Source organism: Pangasianodon hypophthalmus, chromosome 2 (genome assembly GCF_027358585.1).
Source record: "Pangasianodon hypophthalmus isolate fPanHyp1 chromosome 2, fPanHyp1.pri, whole genome shotgun sequence".
In the NCBI taxonomy this organism is placed as follows: domain Eukaryota; kingdom Metazoa; phylum Chordata; class Actinopteri; order Siluriformes; family Pangasiidae; genus Pangasianodon; species Pangasianodon hypophthalmus.
The window spans coordinates 25,805,782-25,826,872 of record NC_069711.1 but is presented as its reverse complement, the minus strand read 5'-3'; the positions used below and the strand labels follow the sequence as shown (position 1 = coordinate 25,826,872).

General features: G+C 42.1%; 1 protein-coding gene across 3 annotated transcripts in view; it reads left to right on the top strand.

Annotated features, from left to right (window-relative positions):
- The window catches only part of nbeal1 (neurobeachin-like 1), a 63,367-nt gene that overhangs the window by 15,842 nt on the left and 26,434 nt on the right, over positions 1-21,091 (top strand). For 2 of the 3 annotated variants that reach the window (XM_053227042.1, XM_034311460.2), the window contains 22 exons: positions 2,062-2,153; positions 4,750-4,911; positions 6,316-6,397; positions 6,494-6,621; positions 8,455-8,537; positions 9,531-9,616; positions 10,307-10,646; positions 10,774-10,880; positions 12,085-12,168; positions 14,271-14,354; positions 14,431-14,529; positions 14,704-15,275; positions 15,439-15,571; positions 16,257-16,376; positions 17,299-17,545; positions 18,197-18,282; positions 18,701-18,790; positions 18,902-19,073; positions 19,227-19,360; positions 19,552-19,708; positions 19,804-19,906; positions 20,419-20,572. In XM_053227042.1, coding sequence (XP_053083017.1) covers positions 2,062-2,153; positions 4,750-4,911; positions 6,316-6,397; positions 6,494-6,621; positions 8,455-8,537; positions 9,531-9,616; positions 10,307-10,646; positions 10,774-10,880; positions 12,085-12,168; positions 14,271-14,354; positions 14,431-14,529; positions 14,704-15,275; positions 15,439-15,571; positions 16,257-16,376; positions 17,299-17,545; positions 18,197-18,282; positions 18,701-18,790; positions 18,902-19,073; positions 19,227-19,360; positions 19,552-19,708; positions 19,804-19,906; positions 20,419-20,572 — 3,315 coding nt within the window. The remainder of the gene's footprint in view (positions 1-2,061; positions 2,154-4,749; positions 4,912-6,315; positions 6,398-6,493; positions 6,622-8,454; positions 8,538-9,530; positions 9,617-10,306; positions 10,647-10,773; positions 10,881-12,084; positions 12,169-14,270; positions 14,355-14,430; positions 14,530-14,703; positions 15,276-15,438; positions 15,572-16,256; positions 16,377-17,298; positions 17,546-18,196; positions 18,283-18,700; positions 18,791-18,901; positions 19,074-19,226; positions 19,361-19,551; positions 19,709-19,803; positions 19,907-20,418; positions 20,573-21,091) is intronic. The other variant, XM_053227052.1, reaches the window with a different exon arrangement.

The following is a 21,091-nucleotide window of genomic DNA, read 5'->3' as shown; positions in this document are numbered from 1 at the left end:
ACACACACACTTGAGCTCATGAACTAGCCAGTAGTGATTAATGGAGGATTAGCATAGCATGCTAGTATATCTGTCTCATTCTTTTAATGTAATCTCAGGAACACTGATCAGGATTAAACATTAGTTTCATCATGTAATTGTTTATTATTTGTTTTCAAAAGCTTCAATCAATGAACTGTTTGTAATTCTCATGATATGTCAGAGTCTCTAGTATCAGTGCTTTGTAGCAGTAGGTTTTCCTCCACATGAAAGTCTTCAAGATAGAGAGTTGTATGCTTTCTGGTTTCACTTTAACGTGACAAGCTGCGTTTTTGTGTCTTATTTACTTCGAGAAAAAGAGAGAATGGCTGGGAACGACTATTTATAGCTGCTATAATGTAAGTGAGAACAGGAACTAACTTGATTCTCGGATGTTCCACGGCATTAAGCGTATAAAAAGTATAGCATGTCATTCTTTAATAAATTATAATTGTTGGCAAATTGTTGTGGTATAAAAGGGATAAAACACTTATTTGTGCTGTTATAGGAAAGTAATCAACAATCCGGTGCTGTGATGAAGCGGTGTTACTGTTAGCAACATGAAGTTGATTAATTTCCAATAACAGTACGTCCCGTAGTGTTTTGTTCCACAACCAGTTTATGTGCGTCGTATCTGTTCTCTACATTTTTCTACTTTCCAAAAGGCGGGAAATTAATTTCCTTATATTGTCGGTGCGTGTGTGCGCGCGTGTGTGTGTGTGTGTGTGTGCGCACGTGTGCGCCAGCCCGTTCTCCTCCTGTCCTGTTTTTCTGGAATGTTAGGAATGTGTTAGACAATCACATGAGTACTGTTGAATGTGATCAAGCCTGTTTTTTTTTTTTTTTTTTGAACATACACACACACTTTTAGGTGAGATAAGTGAAACCTTCACACCCGTAAAACAGTTATGTTAAGCCCTAAATAATAAGCTCACCTTTCAGGTGTTTCAGGGTGACCGGTGTCTCTATATCAGAGGGGGAGGGGCTTCAGTTTAAATTTGATCAGCCAGTCACGGACAGACATGGTGTGATGTCACCATCAGCCTTTCATTAGGGTTGATGCAGAAACACTATCATAAATTTTCTGTTACATTACACCATCATGAGACTCGACTGAACACTCTTTACGAGAATGGGCAAAAAATGTTTTTGCTGAGAAAAGTACACTGCTTAAAAAGTGTCAGTGTAAGTGTAAATTACAGTGTCAATGTAAGTGTAAATTAGCATGTATACACACTTCATTTCATTACTGTTATTAGAAATAGCAAGTTATTTTGTTTGTGTGTGTGTGTGTGTGTGTGTGTGTGTGTGTGTGTACACGCAAAGTGCTGTTGTATGTGACTTTGACTGATTGTACATGACTATCATAGTATACAGTCAGTTAGTTAGATAAAGTTTTGACATAAGGCATGAGGAAGTTTTTTTCTGGTTACCATGACAACTTGCTGCCCCTGTGGCTGTGTCTGAAATCACATGAAGCTGTGCAGTGTGTCTGCATTAATAATGTAGAGTATAGTGATATGTCATCTATTACAATTAACTCTGTCTGTCTCTCTCTCTGTATCTCTGTGTCTTTTTCTCTTTGTCACTGTGTCTCAATCTTTATCTCTCTTTTTGTGTGTGTCTCTCTCTCTTTGTGTGTCTCTCTCTGTCTGTTTTTCTTTCTGTGTCTTAATATCTGCCTCTCTTTGTGTGTCTGTCTGTCTGTCTCTCTATCTCTCTCTGTCTCGGTTTCTCTCTTTCTCTGTCTCTCTCTTTTTGTGTCTCTTTTTCTGTGTCTCGCTGTCTCTTTCTTTCTTTCTTTCTTTTTCTTTCTCTCTCTCTCTGTTTGTGTCTGTCTCTGTCTCACTGTCTGTGTCTTTCTTTGTTTGTCTCTCTTTTTGTATGTCTCTCTTTGTCTCTCTCTGCCTTTATTTCTATATCTGTATCTCTGTCTCTGTCTTTGTTTGTCTGTCTTTGTGTCTGTCCTTGTGTCTCTTTGTCATATCTCTCCATCTCTCTCTGTCTCTGTTTTTTGTCTTTCTGTCCATCTCCCTCTCACAGAGGGACCCTGATTATCTGAAGCTGTGGTTGGAGATTTTCATCAGCTCGTATGATCGCAGTCTGGATGTGGACTTTGAGAAACAGCCGATCAGGTACGGTGGCCATGTTTAAGCAAAACTAGTACTGACCCTGATACCAATACCAGAATACATGCATAATGTAATAACTTCATGTAGAAATTTGAACATTAACAGCATTTGAATGTTTTTTTTATAACCAGATTATACATGTTGATGAATTGCCTTAAACAAACAAATAAAATAGAGTTCAGGCAGAAGCTACACACTCTAGATATCTTAATTCATTTAAATTGTTTTGGCAAAGCGTGTGTGTGTGTGTGTGTGTGTGTGTGGGTGGGTGTGGTGGGGGTGGGGGTGTGTGTGTGAGAGAGGGCGAGAGAGATTGTGACTGTTCAGGAAATTAAATCATAGTTAACAATATAAAGAGGGTTCTCTCTCTGTCAGGGTCTTGTTTTGTGACTGTTATCTGTGTGTGTGTGTGTGTGTGTGTGTGTGTGTGAGAGAGTGAGAGAGAGAGTGAGAGAGAGAGTGAGAGAGAGTGAGAGAGAGAGTGAGAGAGAGAGAGAGAGAGAGAGAGAGAGAGAGAGTGAGATGGGAACAGAAAAGGATAAGTATTAAGCACAATAATGTACTTTCTGGGGGGGCATGAGAGAGAGAGAGAGAGAGAGAGAGAGAGAGAGAGAGTGCATGAGCAAGAGAGCAGAGAACTTTAAACACTCACTATTTAAGCACATTATGTAACACTCTGAGACACACACACACAAACAGAGAGAGAGAGAGAGAGAGAGAGAGAGAGAGAGAGACCTGTTAGTTCCAGCACATAGCTTTCCCATGCCTGATCATCGGCTTTATTAAATCCCTACGAACTCTCTAGGTTTCTGTATGGCCAAAAGTTTGTGGACACCTGACCATCACACCCATATGTGGTTCTTCCCCAAACTGTTGCCACAAAGTTGGAAGCACAGACTTGTATAGAATGTCTTTGTTTGCTGTAGCATTACATTTTCCCTTCACTGGAACTACGAGGCCCAAACCTGTTCCAGCATGACAATGCCCCTGTGCACAAAGCGAGGAACATGAAGACATGGTGTGTTAAGGGTGGAGTGGAAGAACCCGAGTGTCCTGCACAGAGCCCTGACCTCAACCCCACTGAACTCCTTTGGGATGAACTGGAGCACTGACTGAACCCCAGGCCTCCTCACTCGACATCAGTGCCTGACCTCAGTAATGCTCTTGTAGCTGAATGAACACAAATCCCCACAGACATGCTCCAAAATCTAGTGGAAAGCCTTCCCAGAAGAGTGGAGGTTATTATAAAAGCAAAGGGGGGCTAAATCTGGAATGGGATGTTCAAGCACATGTGAGTGTGATGGTCAGGTGTCCACAAACCTTTGGCCATATTGTACATATAAACTCCCATGTTACTATTGATTAAAATATGCAGATTTAAAAAGAGTCTTCACATTTAGCTTGTTTTTAATACACAAAAGTAAACCATTGTTAAATAACATTTTTTTTTTCCATTTCAGTAGTGAATATTGATGGTTGCTCCCAACCAGAAATACTGTAGATTATGAACTTGCCCAAAGTTCATCCTGTGTGTGTGTGGGGGTGTGTGGGTGTGTGTGTGTGTGTGAGTGTGTGTGTGGGCGCGTGGGTGTGTTTACATATATTTACATATATTTTACCTATGAGCCTTGATACAGTGCTAGAATTGAAATCACTAATTTAGATTATACTGTACACTCACAGCTTTAATAGGAATATCTGTACACCTGCTTATTCATGCAGTTATCCAATCAGCCAATCATGTGGCAGTAGCACAGTGCTTAACATCATTCAGATACAGGTCAAAAGCTTTAGTTAGTGTTTACATCTAATATCAGAATAGGAAAAAAATCAGTGGTGATCTTAGAGACTTTGACCTTGGAATGACTCCTGGTGCCAGTTTGAGTATTTCAGAAACTGCTGATGAATTGTGATTTATACACACAATGGTCTCTAGACTTTACACAGAAAACAAACAAAAAGATCCGGTTCTTCAGGCAGAAACACCTTGTTGACGGGAGAGGTCAGAGGAGAATGGCCAGACTGGTTTGAGCTGACAGGAAGGCTGCAGTAACCCAGATAACCACACTTTACAACCGGGAAGAGCAGAAAAGCATCTCATAGCATGTTGAACCTTGACGCAGATGGGCTACAACAGCGGGAGAGCACATCAGTTTCCACTCCTGTCAGCCAAGAACAGGAATCTGAGGCTGCAGTGGGCACAGGTCGTTGAAACTGGACAGTCTGGATGCTGGTGTTTTTCTTGTCCAGTTTCAATCAGAATTTTCTTCTCTGTATAAAGTTTGATGTGAACACTGTGTAAAGCTTTTGTCCTGCAGCTGCATGATTTTATTCACTGCACATAAGCCACATGATTGGCTGATGGGGTGATTGGATGAATGATCAGGTGTACAGGTGTTTCTATAATACACAGCCCTTAATATAAAAACCTTAAAATTTGTGATTGCGTAAGTATTCACCCCCATTGCTGTAAAACCTGTAAATTAGTTCCAGGCTGCTTGTTTGCTTCTTGATTGTGTGTACATTTGTGTTACTTTAGGCATGTATGATAGCACATTTAGAGGGGTGTGTGTGGGTGTGTGTGTGTGTGTGTGCGTAGGGTGGAGGAGGTGCCCCCAGTCCTGTCTCTGCTCCCTGATAACATCCTTCAGGTTTTACGTGTTCAGTTGCTGCAGTGCGTTCAGAAAGCTTCAGTCGGACTCGAGCAGGAACAGCAACACCTTGCTCTGCTGCTCCTCAAGTTCCTCATCATCATCTGCAGGTGACACACACACACACACACATGCGCAAATCCAATTATGCACGCTCCAGAATTGGAGAGAATGCTCCATTCTGATTAGTCAGAAGGTGTTAGTTGTTTTTCTATAACAGCAGTTCTGACAGTAGTGCAGCTGCAAATCACAGGTTTATAGTAATGCACTCGTTCTAATACGTTCTATAGTAACAGCTTGCACAAGGACTTGTATGATGGACACCCAATAAACAGATTTTTCTTAAAATGTTAATTGTTGATATGGTGATATTTTCTGTTAGACGTTTATTTAGCGATATTTGATACCTGGATGCAAGTGAAGACGTAATATCATGTAATTTCATAAAAATGTAATAAAACATATTAGTTTATTAATACACTTTAATGCGGATAGTGGATTATTTCCCAGCATGCCTCAGTGCTAAGTGAAGATGATCTAAAATCAGAGAGTACTACTTTTGCTCTGTATTAATAATTAATGTTGCTGGAGTTGCAGGTGCTTTCCGCCTTTCGCACACCTGATGTGAGCACATTGTGCTCTTACACACACACACACACACACACACACACACTTAGAATATAGTCTTATAGACTTGCAGTGTTTAACTGAAGCTACATGATCATGTGACGAACACTAACCATCATCAAATACACTGACTGAATGTCAGAAGGTCGAACCATTTTTTGGGACATTTGGTCCAAATAAAAAAAAAAACATTCACACACACGTGCATATACTGTGTGAGTGTGTGTGTGTGTGTGTATATAATATATATATATATATATATATATATATATATATATATATATATATATATATATATATATATATATATATATATATTTTTTTTTTTTTTTTTTTTACACTAACTGACCGCAAAATAATGGTTAAGCTACTTTTACTTTTAAATGTATATTTAATATTTTTATTCAATGGATGTTCAGCTCTTGTATTTATGCATGCAGCAAGGTATGTATTTTTTTTAACCTCTAAATTATTTACAGAATTACATACAACAGTAATGTACATTTAGTTCTCATGAATATAGCAGTGCAGATACGCACGCGCACACACACACGCACACGTCATTTCCTTGAATATTTAGAAAGCCAGAAATGTTCCGTTACCTCACCATAATACACACACACAGACACATATACACACACAGTCTTCTCCACAAACACTCACGCTCCACTCCAGCTGCGTCTGTGTGTGAATTATGATCATGGCATGAAAACGAGTCTGACTGCTGGAACTAATGGCCTGTCAGTCTGCATCACACACACACACCTGACCTGACACAATGCTCTAAAGCATAACACAAATCTCTCCACTGAAATGGTGGGTGAGTGTGTCCGTGTCTGTGTGTGTGTGTGCGCACGTGTGTGTGATATGTCTGATGTCTCTGACAGGAACCTGTCTAATGTGGAGGAAATCGGTACCTGCTCCTACATCAATCAAATCATCACCATGACGACGCTCTACATCCAGCAGGTTTCTCTCTCTCTTTCTCTCTGTCTGTCTTTCCAAGTAAAGCCTATCCATGAGAAGGTGTGTTGTTACCGTATGACTCTGTCTGTTTCTTTATAGCTGAAGAGTAAGACTAAAGAGAAGGAGCTGGTGGATCAGACACAGGCTGAGGAATTTGTGCGACATGCACTGGCTTTCTGTGAGAGTCTGTATGATCCATACCACAACTGGAGACACCGCATACACGGGTATACATACGTTCTTCATCAGACTCCATAAAACACCAGCATTCTCCATTCACCTCCATCAGACACCAGCATTCTCCTTTAAACTCTGTAAAACACCAGAATTCTTCGTTAACCTCCATAAAACACCAGAATTCTTCGTTAAACTCCATCAGACACCAGCATTCTCCATTCACCTCCATCAGACACCAGCATTCTCCTTTAAACTCTGTAAAACACCAGAATTCTTCGTTAACCTCCATAAAACACCAGAATTCTTCGTTAAACTCCATCAGACACCAGCATTCTCCATTCACCTCCATCAGACACCAGCATTCTCCTTTAAACTCCATAAAACACCAGAATTCTTCGTTAAACTCCATCAGACACCAGCATTCTCCATTCACCGCCGTCAGACACCAGCATTCTCATACCACAACTGGAGACACCGCATACACGGGTACACATACGTTCTTCATCAGACTCCATAAAACACCAGCATTCTCCATTCACCTCCATCAGACTCCAGCATTCTCCTTTAAACTCCATCAAACACCAGCATTCTCCATTCACCTCCATCAGACACCAGCATTCTCCTTTAAACTCCGTAAAACACCAGCATTCTCCTTTAAACTCCATCAAACACCAGCATTCTCCATTCACCTCCATCAGACACCAGCATTCTCCTTTAAACTCTGTAAAACAGCAGCATTCTCCTTTAAACTCCATAAAACACCAGAATTCTTCATTAACCTCCATAAAACACCAGAATTCTTCGTTAAACTCCATCAGACACCAGCATTCTCCATTCACCTCCATCAGACACCAGCATTCTCCATTCACCTCCATCAGACACCAGCATTCTCCATTCACCTCCATCAGATACCAGCATTCTCCTTTAAACTCCGTAAAACACCAGCATTCTTCATTAAACTCCATAAAACACCAGAATTTTTCATTAACCTTCATCAGACACCAGCATTCTCCATTAAAGTCCATCATGCACCAATACTCTCCATCAGACTACATCACACTACGTAAATGACTTTCAGTAAATATAAATGAAATAAACCAGTGTGAAAAATGTGAACTAGAAAAATAAACACACACACACACACACAGGTAAAACTCGCCAATCAGGTGTTTAGGCATACGTTTTGGTTAGTGATGTCATACTGTACCGCCTTGTTTATAATCTGTGTGTACAGCTAGAATACAGTAAAATGAAAACTAGCTTTGTTTTAATATGCATTTCTCAAATCCAGGGTAAGTTACAAGTGTTTCCTCACTTCATGTTGAAAGGCCACAATGTTGACTCACATATCCCATGAGCCCTCACTGCTCTGGGCTGTTATAGTAGTTATCACGGGCTTTTATATTTTTCCACAAACACATAAACCCACATGTTTACCGACCATCCTGCGGCACAGGTGTTCTCTGTATTACAGTGTACACTATAGTGCTTCACGCTAATCCAGCACACCTGTGTTTTGTTATTTCTCTAATTGCCCCAACAGCTCTGTAATCCGAGACACACACACACACACACACACACACACACAGATTAAGCTGATCAACCACACCTGACATGTTTGGAGCCAAAACAACTGATGTGGTTTTAATTTTTTTTCCCCACTTCTATTCCAAAAAATGCCGCCTGTGACGTGATGTGGTGAAGGGAAAGACGTGTGTCTCATGTCTGCTCGGCGGTCCTGCTAGCCTTGTTTGGTTTAAATAAACAGGAGTGTCACACTGATGATGTTATCATACTGACTTATTTAATGGTTATTTGAATAATAATAGTGGAACAGTAAGTTATTGATTTTCATATAATACTCTGTCTGTGTGTGTGTTTAGGCAGCAGATCAGCACCGTGGAGAAGAGCAGACAGAAATTTAAAGCAGCTCCTCTAACCGTCGAGTTTGTTCCTTTTTTCTACCGTGAGTAACACATTTCACCGTTCTGCATAAAGCACCATCTCACACCATGCAACACTATCAAATGCCACCTCACACCATCAAACACCATCAAATAGCACCACACGCCACCTCACACCATCATACGCCACCGCACGCTACCTCACACCATCATACACCATCATACGCCACCTCACACCATCATACGCCATCATACACCACCACACTCCATCAGACCCCACTGCACACTATGAAACACCCTCAAATGCCACCACACACCCTGAAACTCCATCAACACGAACAAAACACCATTAACACCTCATTAAACACCATCAAACAAGTTTTTTGACCCTCTTATGAATCTTCTCCAAAAGTCTGATTGTTCCTAGTCCATCAGAACACACTGTACTGCTCTCAACCAATCAGAACACACTGTACTGCTCTCAGCCAATCAGAACACACTGTACTGCTCTCAGCCAATCGGAACACGCTGTACTGCTCTCAGCCAATCGGAACACGCTGTACTGCTCTCAGCCAATCAAAACACATTGTACTAGACAAGTGTTTGATAACAGAACAGTTGTCTGTCTCTCTTTGTCTCTCACTTTTGTTGTCTCTCACTTTTTTCTGTCTCTCTCTCTCTCTCTCTCTCTCTCTCTCTCTCTCTCTCTCTCTCTCTCTGGATGAATCTGTTCTTTGTGTACCATATTTGCGAGCTGCACTGAGCTGCTGATAACATTTCAGCCCTTGCACAAAGCAGTCTCTGTGTGTGTGTGTGTGTGTGTGTGTGTGTGTGTGTGTGTGTGTGTGTGTGTGTGCGCGTGCGTGTGTGTGTGTAAAATTGTCCTGCCCTTCTGTCTATCAGCTGAGACACACAGAGAGGCCATTGAGTGAACAAGTGCAGCTCCAGAGGGCACATCTAACAGCAGGTTTTTCTTTGCATAGATAACACGATGCCCCAGTAACTGATTACCCGTGTGTGTGTGTGTGTGTGTGTGTGTGTGTGTGTGTTTTCAGAGTGTTTTCAGGAGAGTGAGCACTTGAAGGACAGTCTGAAGTGTTGTCTCCTCCACCTGTTTGGATCCATAGTTGCAGGTGGACAGGTGGGGATGTTTACTTTTGCACTTTGGTATCATCAACAATAATAATCAGTATTACGTTTTTAAATTGGCAGTGATTTTTCGCTGCCCTTCGTGTTGCTCAGACCACTCTATGTTGGCTTGCAAGGCTTGTGTGATATCCATACAGCTAGCTAGCTGTAGTAGGTATACATAATCACTAAAAATAGGAATACTTTCCAATAAAAATATAAACTCTGGAGGGAAATGCTTATGCGTAAAATCTGTGGAGAAGAAATATATCCTTATCATTGGTTGCTATCACTAAAAATAGGAATACTTTCCAATAAAAATATAAACTCTGGAGGGAAATGCTTATGCGTAAAATCTGTGGAGAAGAAATATATCCTTATCATTGGTTGCTTCACTTCACTAAATCTGGGTCGTTACGCTTGTCCCGCTCACTTCACATAACAAACGGTTGCTTTGCCTGCTGCTGCTCCGAATCCTCACGGCTCATTTCAACTTTACAACTTCTGGCTGCCACTGCTGGTGTGAACATGTGGTTGAGCAATAAGGAAGTATTCGTATCAGAGAATAGGGTGGGCGGGGCATTTTTTTTTCCCGCTCCTATGTGACTTAAATAAATTCATAAATACCTAAGACAGCATTGGCCCGTAACGTAGCAGAGCTATATGGATCTTTTAGTTTTCTCTACCACTTTTTCCCCCACAGCGTAATGCTCTCCTGGCCATCTCCCCTGCCACCATGGAGGTGTTATTGGGTGTATTGAGTGCTGGAGATTGCATAGGGGAAGGTGAGGATGGAGAGGATTGGGACGGAGCCGCCCCAGATCAGAAGGCAGTGCTCACTCTGTGCTGTCTGAGGGAGGTGGTGCACAGCCTGCTGGCCAGCAGCTCTGATCAGAGACAGGTGGAGATCAGCACTGTGCTTGACAGCTACTTCAAACTGCTCAACTACGACCCCAACACGGCTGGGGTCAAAGGTCACCTGGCCCCGCCCCGTTCCCACCATTGGGAGAGCCGGTTGGTGGCACTGCAGGTGAACATGCTCGGTGAGTGGAGTGGGGAAAGTGTGCCGGCTATCTCCAGTTTATTATTGCTCACCTTCATCCTAATGCCTTCATCATCTGTTCTTTCTTTGTCTCTATCTATCTATCTATCTATCTATCTACCTACCAGAAACAATACAGGACATGTTTGAGTGTTCTGACCGGCCCGTGCTTCAGGCCATCTTCCTCAACAGCAACTGTTTTGAGCACCTGACTCGCCTCTTACAGAACAGCAAGGTAAGAACCAAAAGACACAACTCAAACCTCATACGGAACCCAGAACTCGGAGAACCCCAAATTCAGAACCCCATAACCTGAAATTCGGAACTTAATGCTTAATTGAGAACCCGGAACTCTAAACTGAATTTATTCAGAGCTCAGAATGGAGATAGTGTTTAAAATTCAGAGATAAAATATATTCACATATTCAAAACCAAAGCCAAACTCAGAATTCTAATTAAGAACCCAGAATTCTAAACTTATTTAAAATTCAGATCCCAGAGCTTAGTTAGAACCCCATGATTCAGCATTCAGAAGAAGAAATTCAGAAATCCTACAGTAAGAAGCTAGAACTCAAAATGTAGAACATATTCCTCGCCTAAACCATGGAATTTAGAATCCATTCCTGAAAGTCAGAATTCGGTAATTTCTTTTTAAGGATTCAGAACTTATTCAGAATGAAAAACCTATAAAACTCAAAATGTAATTCAGAATTTAGAGCCCAGTCCTGACAATGCAGAATTTTTAACTTTATTCAGAACTCAGAATTTTTGAAGACCTCAGAACTCAACAATCCCAGTGTATACATAATTACTTAAAACAATGACTCAGAATGCAGAAAACCCAGAACTGAAATTTCAGAACTCAGAAGTCTTACAATGTTGAAGCCCTGTAAGTGTCTGTAGCCTGTGCACTGTTGAGTTTACTGTATGACTATGAAACAGGTATATTATTGTTTATTGTACACTCGGGTTACACACTCCGAGAGCACCACCAAATAATACACCTTTTCACTCAGCTGGTCTTTATTATTCAACCATCTAGTATCAGAAAACTGAGAGTTTAGCTGTGTAAGAGGCAAATCCTCTTACTCTAGTTCACTGCTTGTGTGTGTTAGTGATGTATAAACTTTTGGTAGTACACTTGGTTTTTTGAACCCATGCTGTATTGTTCTGTATGTGAGTGGTAAGTTAATTAGTATAATCATATTAATCTGTCTTTGTAGGTTTAGTGTGTTTGTGTTATAGTCTCACTTCTCTCTTTGTAGAGCCTCTATGTCACATGCACGCTCTCTTAAACTATAGTCTGCTTACTCAACGTGCATGTTTTTCTCTCCTTAAGGCACTTCATGCTGTAACCTCTGACCTCTTGACCTTTTATAAAGTTTAACCCTTTGTACTTGTCTCCTCTCCTCCTGTCTAACTGTGCGTGCGGGCTGCAGCTGGTAAACATTAGGTTCGCCGCAGCAGACAAAGAACAGAAAGATTTAACCAACAGATTACTGACAGGAGAGATTGAAAGCCAGGTACCGCCCACCTGTCACCTTGCACCTTCCACTCCCCCGACTGGGCCACTCCAGGACGAGGCCACACCCACTTGCATTCCTCATCACATTCAAAGGCTATGCAACACCAACCTTAAATGAACCTGACATTCACCTGAACTAAACATCCAAGGCTTAAAACCCACACCTGAACTGGCCATGGTATACCCCAAACACTTGTGTGAACTGAACCTACGAAGGCTAAAGCACCCCAAGTATCCCTAACTTGAATGGATGACATCCAAAACCCCTCAAACATTGATTTAAACTGAACACAAGATCCAAAGACCTCACCTCCAACTAACGAGGCCCCAAAAACAAACATACAAGCCCTAAAGCCACACCCACCTCAATTAAAAACGGAAACTAAAGTCTTGCCATTCAACACCCAGCTGAAGTTACACTGAATTGAACATGGTGGCCTCTAATGGAGTGGCCTGTTGCTTGGTCATTCATAATGCCTATGATGATTGTAGTCCATCCTGCTTCTTTAGCTTTTATTTCCTCTTTACACCAAGCTCATCACATGTCTTCTGGAACTTCAGACTGCATTGTGTGTGGCTTTCACTCCAAGCTGTATGTCTGTCCCTGTCCAGCCAGCGCCAAAACACTTCCTGCTTTGTCTAACAGCTGATCATGTGACCCTTCAGGGCTAATGAAGATGCACTGGGCTGGACAGAGATGAATGTTGGGAATGTCTATGCATGGGTGAATGTGGTGTGTGTGTGTGCGTGTGTGCTTCTTCTGCATGTTCATATAAAGAAAAATGCTTCATTGTCCAGTTCCCTGCTCTTAAAACCACCAGCCATTTTGGCTGTGTATGTGTGGGTTTTGTTCACTACACAGATGTGTGTCTTCCATCCACCTATTTGTTGCACAAGAGGTGTTTCCTGAATAAAGCGAGATGGAAACTGATTGTTGAGTTTTTGTTCCACGGCTGTTTTTAAACACTGAGACAATAAACCTCATTTATCTTTTAGTAAAGTTGTGTGTAAAAGTTTTCACCAAACCGAATGAAAAATTCCCACCATATTTGCAAATGTTTTGGTAACGCTGAATTTCTTCATACTTTCATACATACATTGATGAAAATCAATCAGCTGTAAATTACCAAGCATGTTCACGGCACAGCTAGTTTACATTTAGTGACAACCACAAAACTTCATAAAAGGCAAAGCTCACAGTAATGAGTTGATGACTAAAAGGTAAAAGAGCACCTTCTAATGGTTGGCTGTTCTAAATCTTCCAATAAAGCAGCTCAGCCATTTCAGCGTGTCTTTCACACTTCTGAAAGACAGTGTTTCTCAATCTGGGTCCTGGTGTACGCTTGTCTTGCACATGTCTGTGTTTTCTCTCCTGATTAAACCTTTAATTAGCTAAAAAAAAAGCTAGCCTAAATTGTGTTAGAGAAGTGAAAAGTCCGGGAATTGGACTAAGAGCACTGCTGTAGTAGAAGATCCAGAAGTGCAGCCTCAGATTTGAGAAATGAGTGGATGGAAACACACCTAAACTGCATTGTATGTTTATTGAGGAGTTCGCTGTTGGAGCAGGACACTGGGACTTTATGGTTGAGGGAACAAACTTAAAACATGAGTAATAATCAGTCACTGATACTCTACAAATTCTCCCCAAAACACTAAACACAATCGGCTCCCATAACCTAATGAATTATCTAAGGGTTTAGTACAATGTTATTCATATTCATGTCATGTTATTCAAGTAGTTACTATGGTAATTACGTAACATGCATGTAATGCATTAGTTCTTTTTAAATAACAGAAAGGTAAGTCCATTATTCATGCACATGTAACGTGCATACATTTATAAGAATATTGTACTAAACCTTTAAATAATTAAGGACATGTAAGAATAAGTGGGACTGTCCTCCTAATGAGAAACCCACACTTTCTACTGCTGCCTTTATCACGTGTCCAAAAGATGGATCATAATTTTAATTTTGATAATTATAGTTCCTCATTCTTAATTAAATTATAAATTATAAACCATCTAAGCAAAGGCAGTAATAGAACGTGCTGAAGCGCTGTTGGTCATGTCAGTTAATTGACGTGTGTTTCCCCCATCAGGTGTTTGAAGGCAGGCTGGACTCTCTCGCCGTGGCAACGATCAAAACCCTCACCACGGTGATGCACAAATCGCCAGCCGCCAAGGTCAGTCTTATCGACACACATATAAGTCATGTTGCCAAGTTGTAGCACTGATTACTCATAAGCTCCGCCCATTCAGGAAGTATTTAAGGAGAGGATTGGCTACACCCACTTGTATGAGGTGCTCGTCTCTCTGGGACAGCCGTCCAGGAACCTGCTGAAGGAGCTCATGAACATGGTGAGACACACCCCTACCACATTTATTCATCTCAGCATGTTGTTTTTTGAAGTGGAATTCCACGGTGTCTGTTCCATTGCACCATTTTCCAAGTACCATGGATTACAGCAGTGGTGCAGTCCATGTCGTCCACATGTGAGGCTTTAATCTGTGTATTTGTGTCTGCCTCTGTAGGCGGTGGAGGGTGATCATTCCTCTGTGGGTTTTTTGGGGATCAGTAACGTGGAGCCACTCCTCCTCCTGATCCGCTGGCTGCCGGAACTCGACTCGGCCGAGCTTCAGATCTTCGTGGCTGATCGACTACGGAGGATTTGCGCCTTAAACCGGCGCACACGGGCCGCCTGCGTCAACGCGCGCATGCCAGAGTGTGTTCTCTCCACGCTCGAGAGAGATACTCGTCTGCCGCGTGTATGTGCAGAGAGCCTTCTGGCCCTTCTGGGTGCTCTGGGGGCAGAGTCTCTGAGCGGTGCCGAGCTCCAGCGGCTTCTGGGCCTCCTGCGGAACCCTGAGAACCGCCCTCATCCTTACACTGAGCCGGTGCTGCGCTCACTACTCGCTATGCTCCGGAAACACACGCTTCACAGCGCAACACACTACTTCGACCTGACCCCGCCCATGGCAGGTATTGCTGTACCGACCATTTCCAGGTGGCTAGGCTCCGCCTTCAGCTTCTTGGCCTGGCTGTCGTTGGATCAGGACCAATTGGAACCAGCCGGCAAGGGCGAGAAGAGGAAGCAGTTATACAGGTAGAAGAGAGTTAGGGGTATAAGGGGAGGGGCCAACCAGGGTGCATCATAATATTGTCTTGGTTGGAATACAATAATTAGTGTATATGCTTTATTTCCCTTCAAACAAACCATGCGTTTTCTGTGTGTGTGTGTGTGTGTGTGTGTGTGTGTGTGTGTGTAGTTTCTTCACACCAGGAGGTACAGGGTTCGAGGCCTTCATAAGCTCCTCTGGCTCTCTGGTGGTGGCGGTGTGCAGTAAAAAGGAATACGTCACTGTCACGCTGCCTGATTACTGCTTCTGTGACTCACTGTGGGTCAGTGACATCACTATACATCAAAAACTATATATCCCAGCATTCCCTCTCACATAACCCAGGATTCCCTCTTGCATCACTCAGTATTCACTCTGAGAGAGCAGGGATGGGCATTTAATCAGACGGACATTAGACAGATGGGTGGTCATATAGTCGTGTAGATGGACAGATTGTCAGACAGGTAAATGGATAGACAGCACAATGAATAGACAGACTGTCAGATAAAGAAACAGTAATGGACAGGCAGTTCGTTAGTCAGATAGACATACAAAGAGACAAAAAGTCAGAGCAATGGATAGACAGACAGATGTAAAGACAGATGAACTGTCAGACAGAAGGTCAAATGGACAGATGAATTGGACATATACTCAGGTAGAAGAATAGCGAGACAAACAGGCAGACAGTCAGACAGGTTCTTGTGTATTGTTCCAAATAGCACAGTGCAAATTGTTGCAAATACAACAGAAATATAATGAAACAATAAGTGATAAGTAATAAATAGAATAAAATGTGAGTGTTTATGAAAGGTGCACCTGTTCTAATATCATGATAATAATAACCCCAATGATAAAGTGATAAAATACAGTGTGTGAAGCAGCAGATGTATTGCACAGTTTCCAGACATCAGTATCAGTATATGTGAGGATTATAGAAAACAAAAAATGTTTCTCTTTTTGTCTTTCAGCATTATATTGGTGTTGTGCATGTTCCTGGTAAGAGACCGTTTGGACAGAGTCTCGTCTACATCTACGTGGATGGGCAGCAGAAGTTGTCAGCACCGCTGAAGTACCCCAACATGGCCGAGGTGCTTATGAAGTACAGTTTCTCTGTACTACACACACACACACTCTTCACGCACTACCATAATAGGGCATTAGCATCATTAACAAATCTATCAGATAAATATGAGTTGGGGAATGTTCCATTGTTCCATCTTATTTTCTTTATCTGGTTCTTTGTGAGAATGTTATAGATTGAAAAAAAAAACGCGTAGCATGCAAAAACATGTTCGTCTGCGAGAATAAATTTATTCTTAATGCAACAACTTTTTTGTTACAGCAGGAATTGAGAAACAAATAGATGCGGGTAGAGATGATGATGCCATCTTGTCGCTTTTTTCAGAACATTCTGAATATGTGACAGGAAGTGATGGAAACACATGATAGACAGACAGGTGTCCAGACTGCCAGACAAATAATAGAAAGTTGTCTAGACAGAAAAACACACTGATATATAGACAGGCATCCAGACTGACAGACGCAGACAGACAGGTGTACAGACTGAGAGGTAGACAGAGGGGGGACGGACAGACAGTTGTACAGATGGATAGGTCTTAGACAGTTGTCTAGACAATGAAATACACAGATCTATAGGTGTCCAGACAGACAGACAAATCATATACAGCTGTCTAGACAATTAAACAGATAGACAGGTTTCCAGACTAACAGACAGATAAACAGATAAGACATAAGACAGATAGGCATATAGGTAAATTGACAGTTGTATAGATAAATAGACACACAGATAGATGATGTCCAGACAAACAGGTGTCCAGACTGACAAGCAGACAGGTGTCCAGACGAATAGATGGACGGATACATAGATAAACAGGCAAATTATTGCAAAGACAGGTGGACAGTTAGACAGGTAGATTGACATGTAAAAATGATCTGATGAACTGACGGAAACACGCAATGACACACGTTCTTTTCTGTTTCTCTTCCCAGGTGTTCACGTCATGCTGTATCGGTTCGGCAGGTCAGCGCACCACCACCCCTCCCCCGTCTCAGATCGCCGACCCCCCTCAGTCCCGCACATCTGTCTGGGGGGGATTGTCCAGGCTGGCTCTGATCTCCCCGGGGACGCAGGACAGTGAGTGGGGACGACCCACATCACTGCAGGGACACCTGAGCACTGTGATGGTGTTTAGTGAGGCTCTGAACACCAACACCATCAGAGCTCTGTACAACACAGGTATGTTATACAGCTGTACAGAGAGACAGACAGAGAGAGAGAGACAAATACACAGACTAACAGACAGACTATTAGAGATGTGTATAGAGAAATAGAGAGATGGACAGAGTAATAAATAGACAGATATACAGACAAATAGACATGTATACAGACAGGTGTCCAGACAGACAGACAGACAGACAGACAGACAGACAGACAGACAGGTGTCCAGGGTGACAGTCAAATGGACAGACAGAAAAGTATCCAGACTGCCAGTTGGAAAAGACAGTTACACATGTAGACTGGTGTCCAGACTGACAGCAGACAGGTGTTGAGACAGACAGAGAAGCAGTTATACAGACAGAGAAGTGTCCAGACAGACAGACAGTCACACAGACAGAGAGGTATCCAGACAGATAGACAGTCATGCAGACAGACAGGTGTCCAGACTGACAGACAGACAGTTAGGCAGGTATACAGTCAAATAGACAGACAGACAGATAGATATATACTAAAAATAGACAGATAGATACAATCTATGTAACAGGGAAACAGATAGGGAGACAGATGGACAGGCAGCTAGACTGAAATACAGACAGACAGGTAGACATGTAGAACACGTCATGTCCACATTTACAGTTTGAGAGTAAACTCTTCAACTCCTTGTTTCAGGGCCAAACTGCATTTCTCCCTTTAAAAGTCAGGAGGCGGAGCTTGGTGACCTCAGCACCAAACTCCTCCTACACTATTCACCAAAGGTGAGTGGATGTAGCACACTTCTATAGAGAACAGAACAAGTGATGTACAGTAGTAGATTTAGCCGTAGAAACACTGTTCACTGTGGGCGTGTCCCAAACCACACACCGTATTTAGTATAGGCTACATGCACACCATTGTGAAACACCTCACTGTTATCAGTCCACTGTGGACATGTTCCAAACCAAAAGGACATGTTCCATCATAACCATCATCATCATCAACTCATTTTGGACATGTCCCAAACCACACACCTCACTTGCACTGCATTCTGGGTATTCTGTCCTTTCTGGGGTGTGTTTGCACATTAACATATTGCACTATAGGTAGAGTTTGAGTTTGTAGTGTAGTGCACTACACAGTGAATACAGTATGATTTGGGACATGCAGTGCTGAAATGTGTCCCCTGGCTCCTTTTAGGCCTGTAGGAACCCAATCTGTGTGGACCTGTCCCCTAATCTCCTACACGGACGACTGACAGGAAATAAAGTGGTGAACTGGGACGTCAAGGTGGGAGAGGCAACACGCACACACACACACACACACACACACACACACACACACACACGTGTCTTTCTGCATTGTGTTTCACTGATTTCATGCTTGTGTGTGTGTGTGTAGGACATCATTAACTGTATTGGAGGACTTCCTGTGCTTTTCCCCATTCTGGAGCAGTTGACCTTGTTGACTCCTGAACAGCACACTAGCTCCTCAGGGTCAGAGGGCATGACCCCTGAGTCTACCACACCCACTGATGGAGACTGGGTCATACTGCCTTCCAGTAGAGCCTCAGGTATCTGTGTGTGTGTGTGTGTGTGTGTGTGTGTGTGTGTGTGTGTGTGAGTGTGTGAGTGTGTGTGAGCGAGCTCTGGTCTTGGATCTCGTTAACATTTTAATCATTGTTGCTGTGTGTGTGTGTGTGTGTGTGTGTGTGTGTGTGTTTCAGAGGCTCGTTTGGAGAAGAATCTTGCTGCGACCTTCCTGTTGGTGTTGAAGCACTTCCTGCACAGACACACAATAAACCAGGAGATGCTGCTGCACACACATGGTGTGGCCATCCTCGCTGCCCTGCTGCAGAAGGTACACACCACACACTGTCTGTCTGTCTGTCTGTCTGTCTCTTGATTTAAATTAGTGTTGTTAGAATGTCTGTTTTCATTTACAGTATTTATTTAAGATGAATGATCTTACTTGTAATATGAATTAAAATACCAATATTGTAATCTTTTCTGTGCGTGTGTGTGTGCATGCGTACCTGTGTGTATGAGTAGCTGCCTGCTTTTCTTGTGGATGTGAGTGTCTTGGTCGCTGTACAGCTGTTGATCGAGCAGGTGACATACGAGAATCCTCACCTCCTGCAGCAGCTGCACACACACCTGCTGTTCAACTTCAACATCTGGAACCAAGGAGACTTTCCCCTGCGCATCGGTCAGTCTGTGTGGGGTGTGTGTATGGGTGTATGTGCATGTGGGTGGGTGTGTTAATTTCTTCTGTGTTAAGGGTGTTTGTTTGTTGTGCTAAAGGTCACATCCAGTACATGTCCACCGTCGTCAAAGACAGCAGGAAGCAGTTCAGGAAAAAATATGGAGTGCAGTTCCTGCTCGACACGGTCCGCCTTTACTATAGGTGAGAATAGATTTCCCATAATGCCTCACTCCTCACACGCATAGCATTAATGTTAGTCACTGTAATACTCCAACCCTGTGTTTCGTTACTGGTTCTAATACACCCTTGTCTGCTTCCTCTCTCAGTTGTGAATGGCATTTCATTCATGTAATTTTCTAGGACAGAAGCTCTGACAGTAGTTTTAACTGTAATTCAATCACAGGTTTATATTAATGCACTTGTTCTAATGTGTTGTTATTTCTATATTAACAGCTCATTCATGTAAGTGCTTCACATAATCTAACTCTAATAATAAACTGATATATTAATTATGTAAATCCCTGAGCAGATCATTTCAGCTATATTTGTGTGGTGTAGGTGGTAGAGGAAGTAGATGAAGGTGTGTTAATGACTATTGAAACTCAGACACGTGCAGCAGGATCTTAAGCTGTTTAATAAATATTTAGAATATTTTTCTTTTCTCCTCACTTCTGCACATCTTTTTCCCTATCCTGCCATTTCTCTTTGAACAGTGGGAATCGCGAGGGCGATATGAGCGAGGATGATGTTCGGACCATCAGAGCATCCCTTTGTGGCCTTCTCAAGTATTACATCAGCAAAGGCTCGAGTCAGGAAGAGATACAGAGCATTCTGGGATACATTGCTGCTATCGGAGATGAAGAGCAGGTGAGGGATAGGGCGAAAAACTGTAGAATGCTGTTTAAGGGTATTATTCACATAAGTGCCTGAGATCTGTATTATGGTGCTAAGTGCTTTTCTGCTTAATACTTGTATTTACTAGCACATGATAAATAGTAAAAAAGGGATGTAATGCTGCTGTATAACTAGAGACACACTTAGTCAGGAACAGAAGCAACTTTGTTGTGAAAATAAATGATGATAACCATCATAATTACCCATTTACATGCGCTATTAGTCTTTCAACAATCTTTATATATATATATATATATATATGTCATGCAGCTACGTCATTGCACATTTTCTACTTTTGATTTGGTATTCTACATTCATATTATGTTCTTAAGTATCACGGTGTGTGTAATAGTATGTGAAGTGTAAAGTCTATATAACACTATTAGTATTAAATATTGAAATGTAGCCTGATCTTTCTCCATTGTTCATCATCTTATTACAAACTACCTGACACCAGGTTCTAACATTATCCATTGCAAAACAACATTCGCC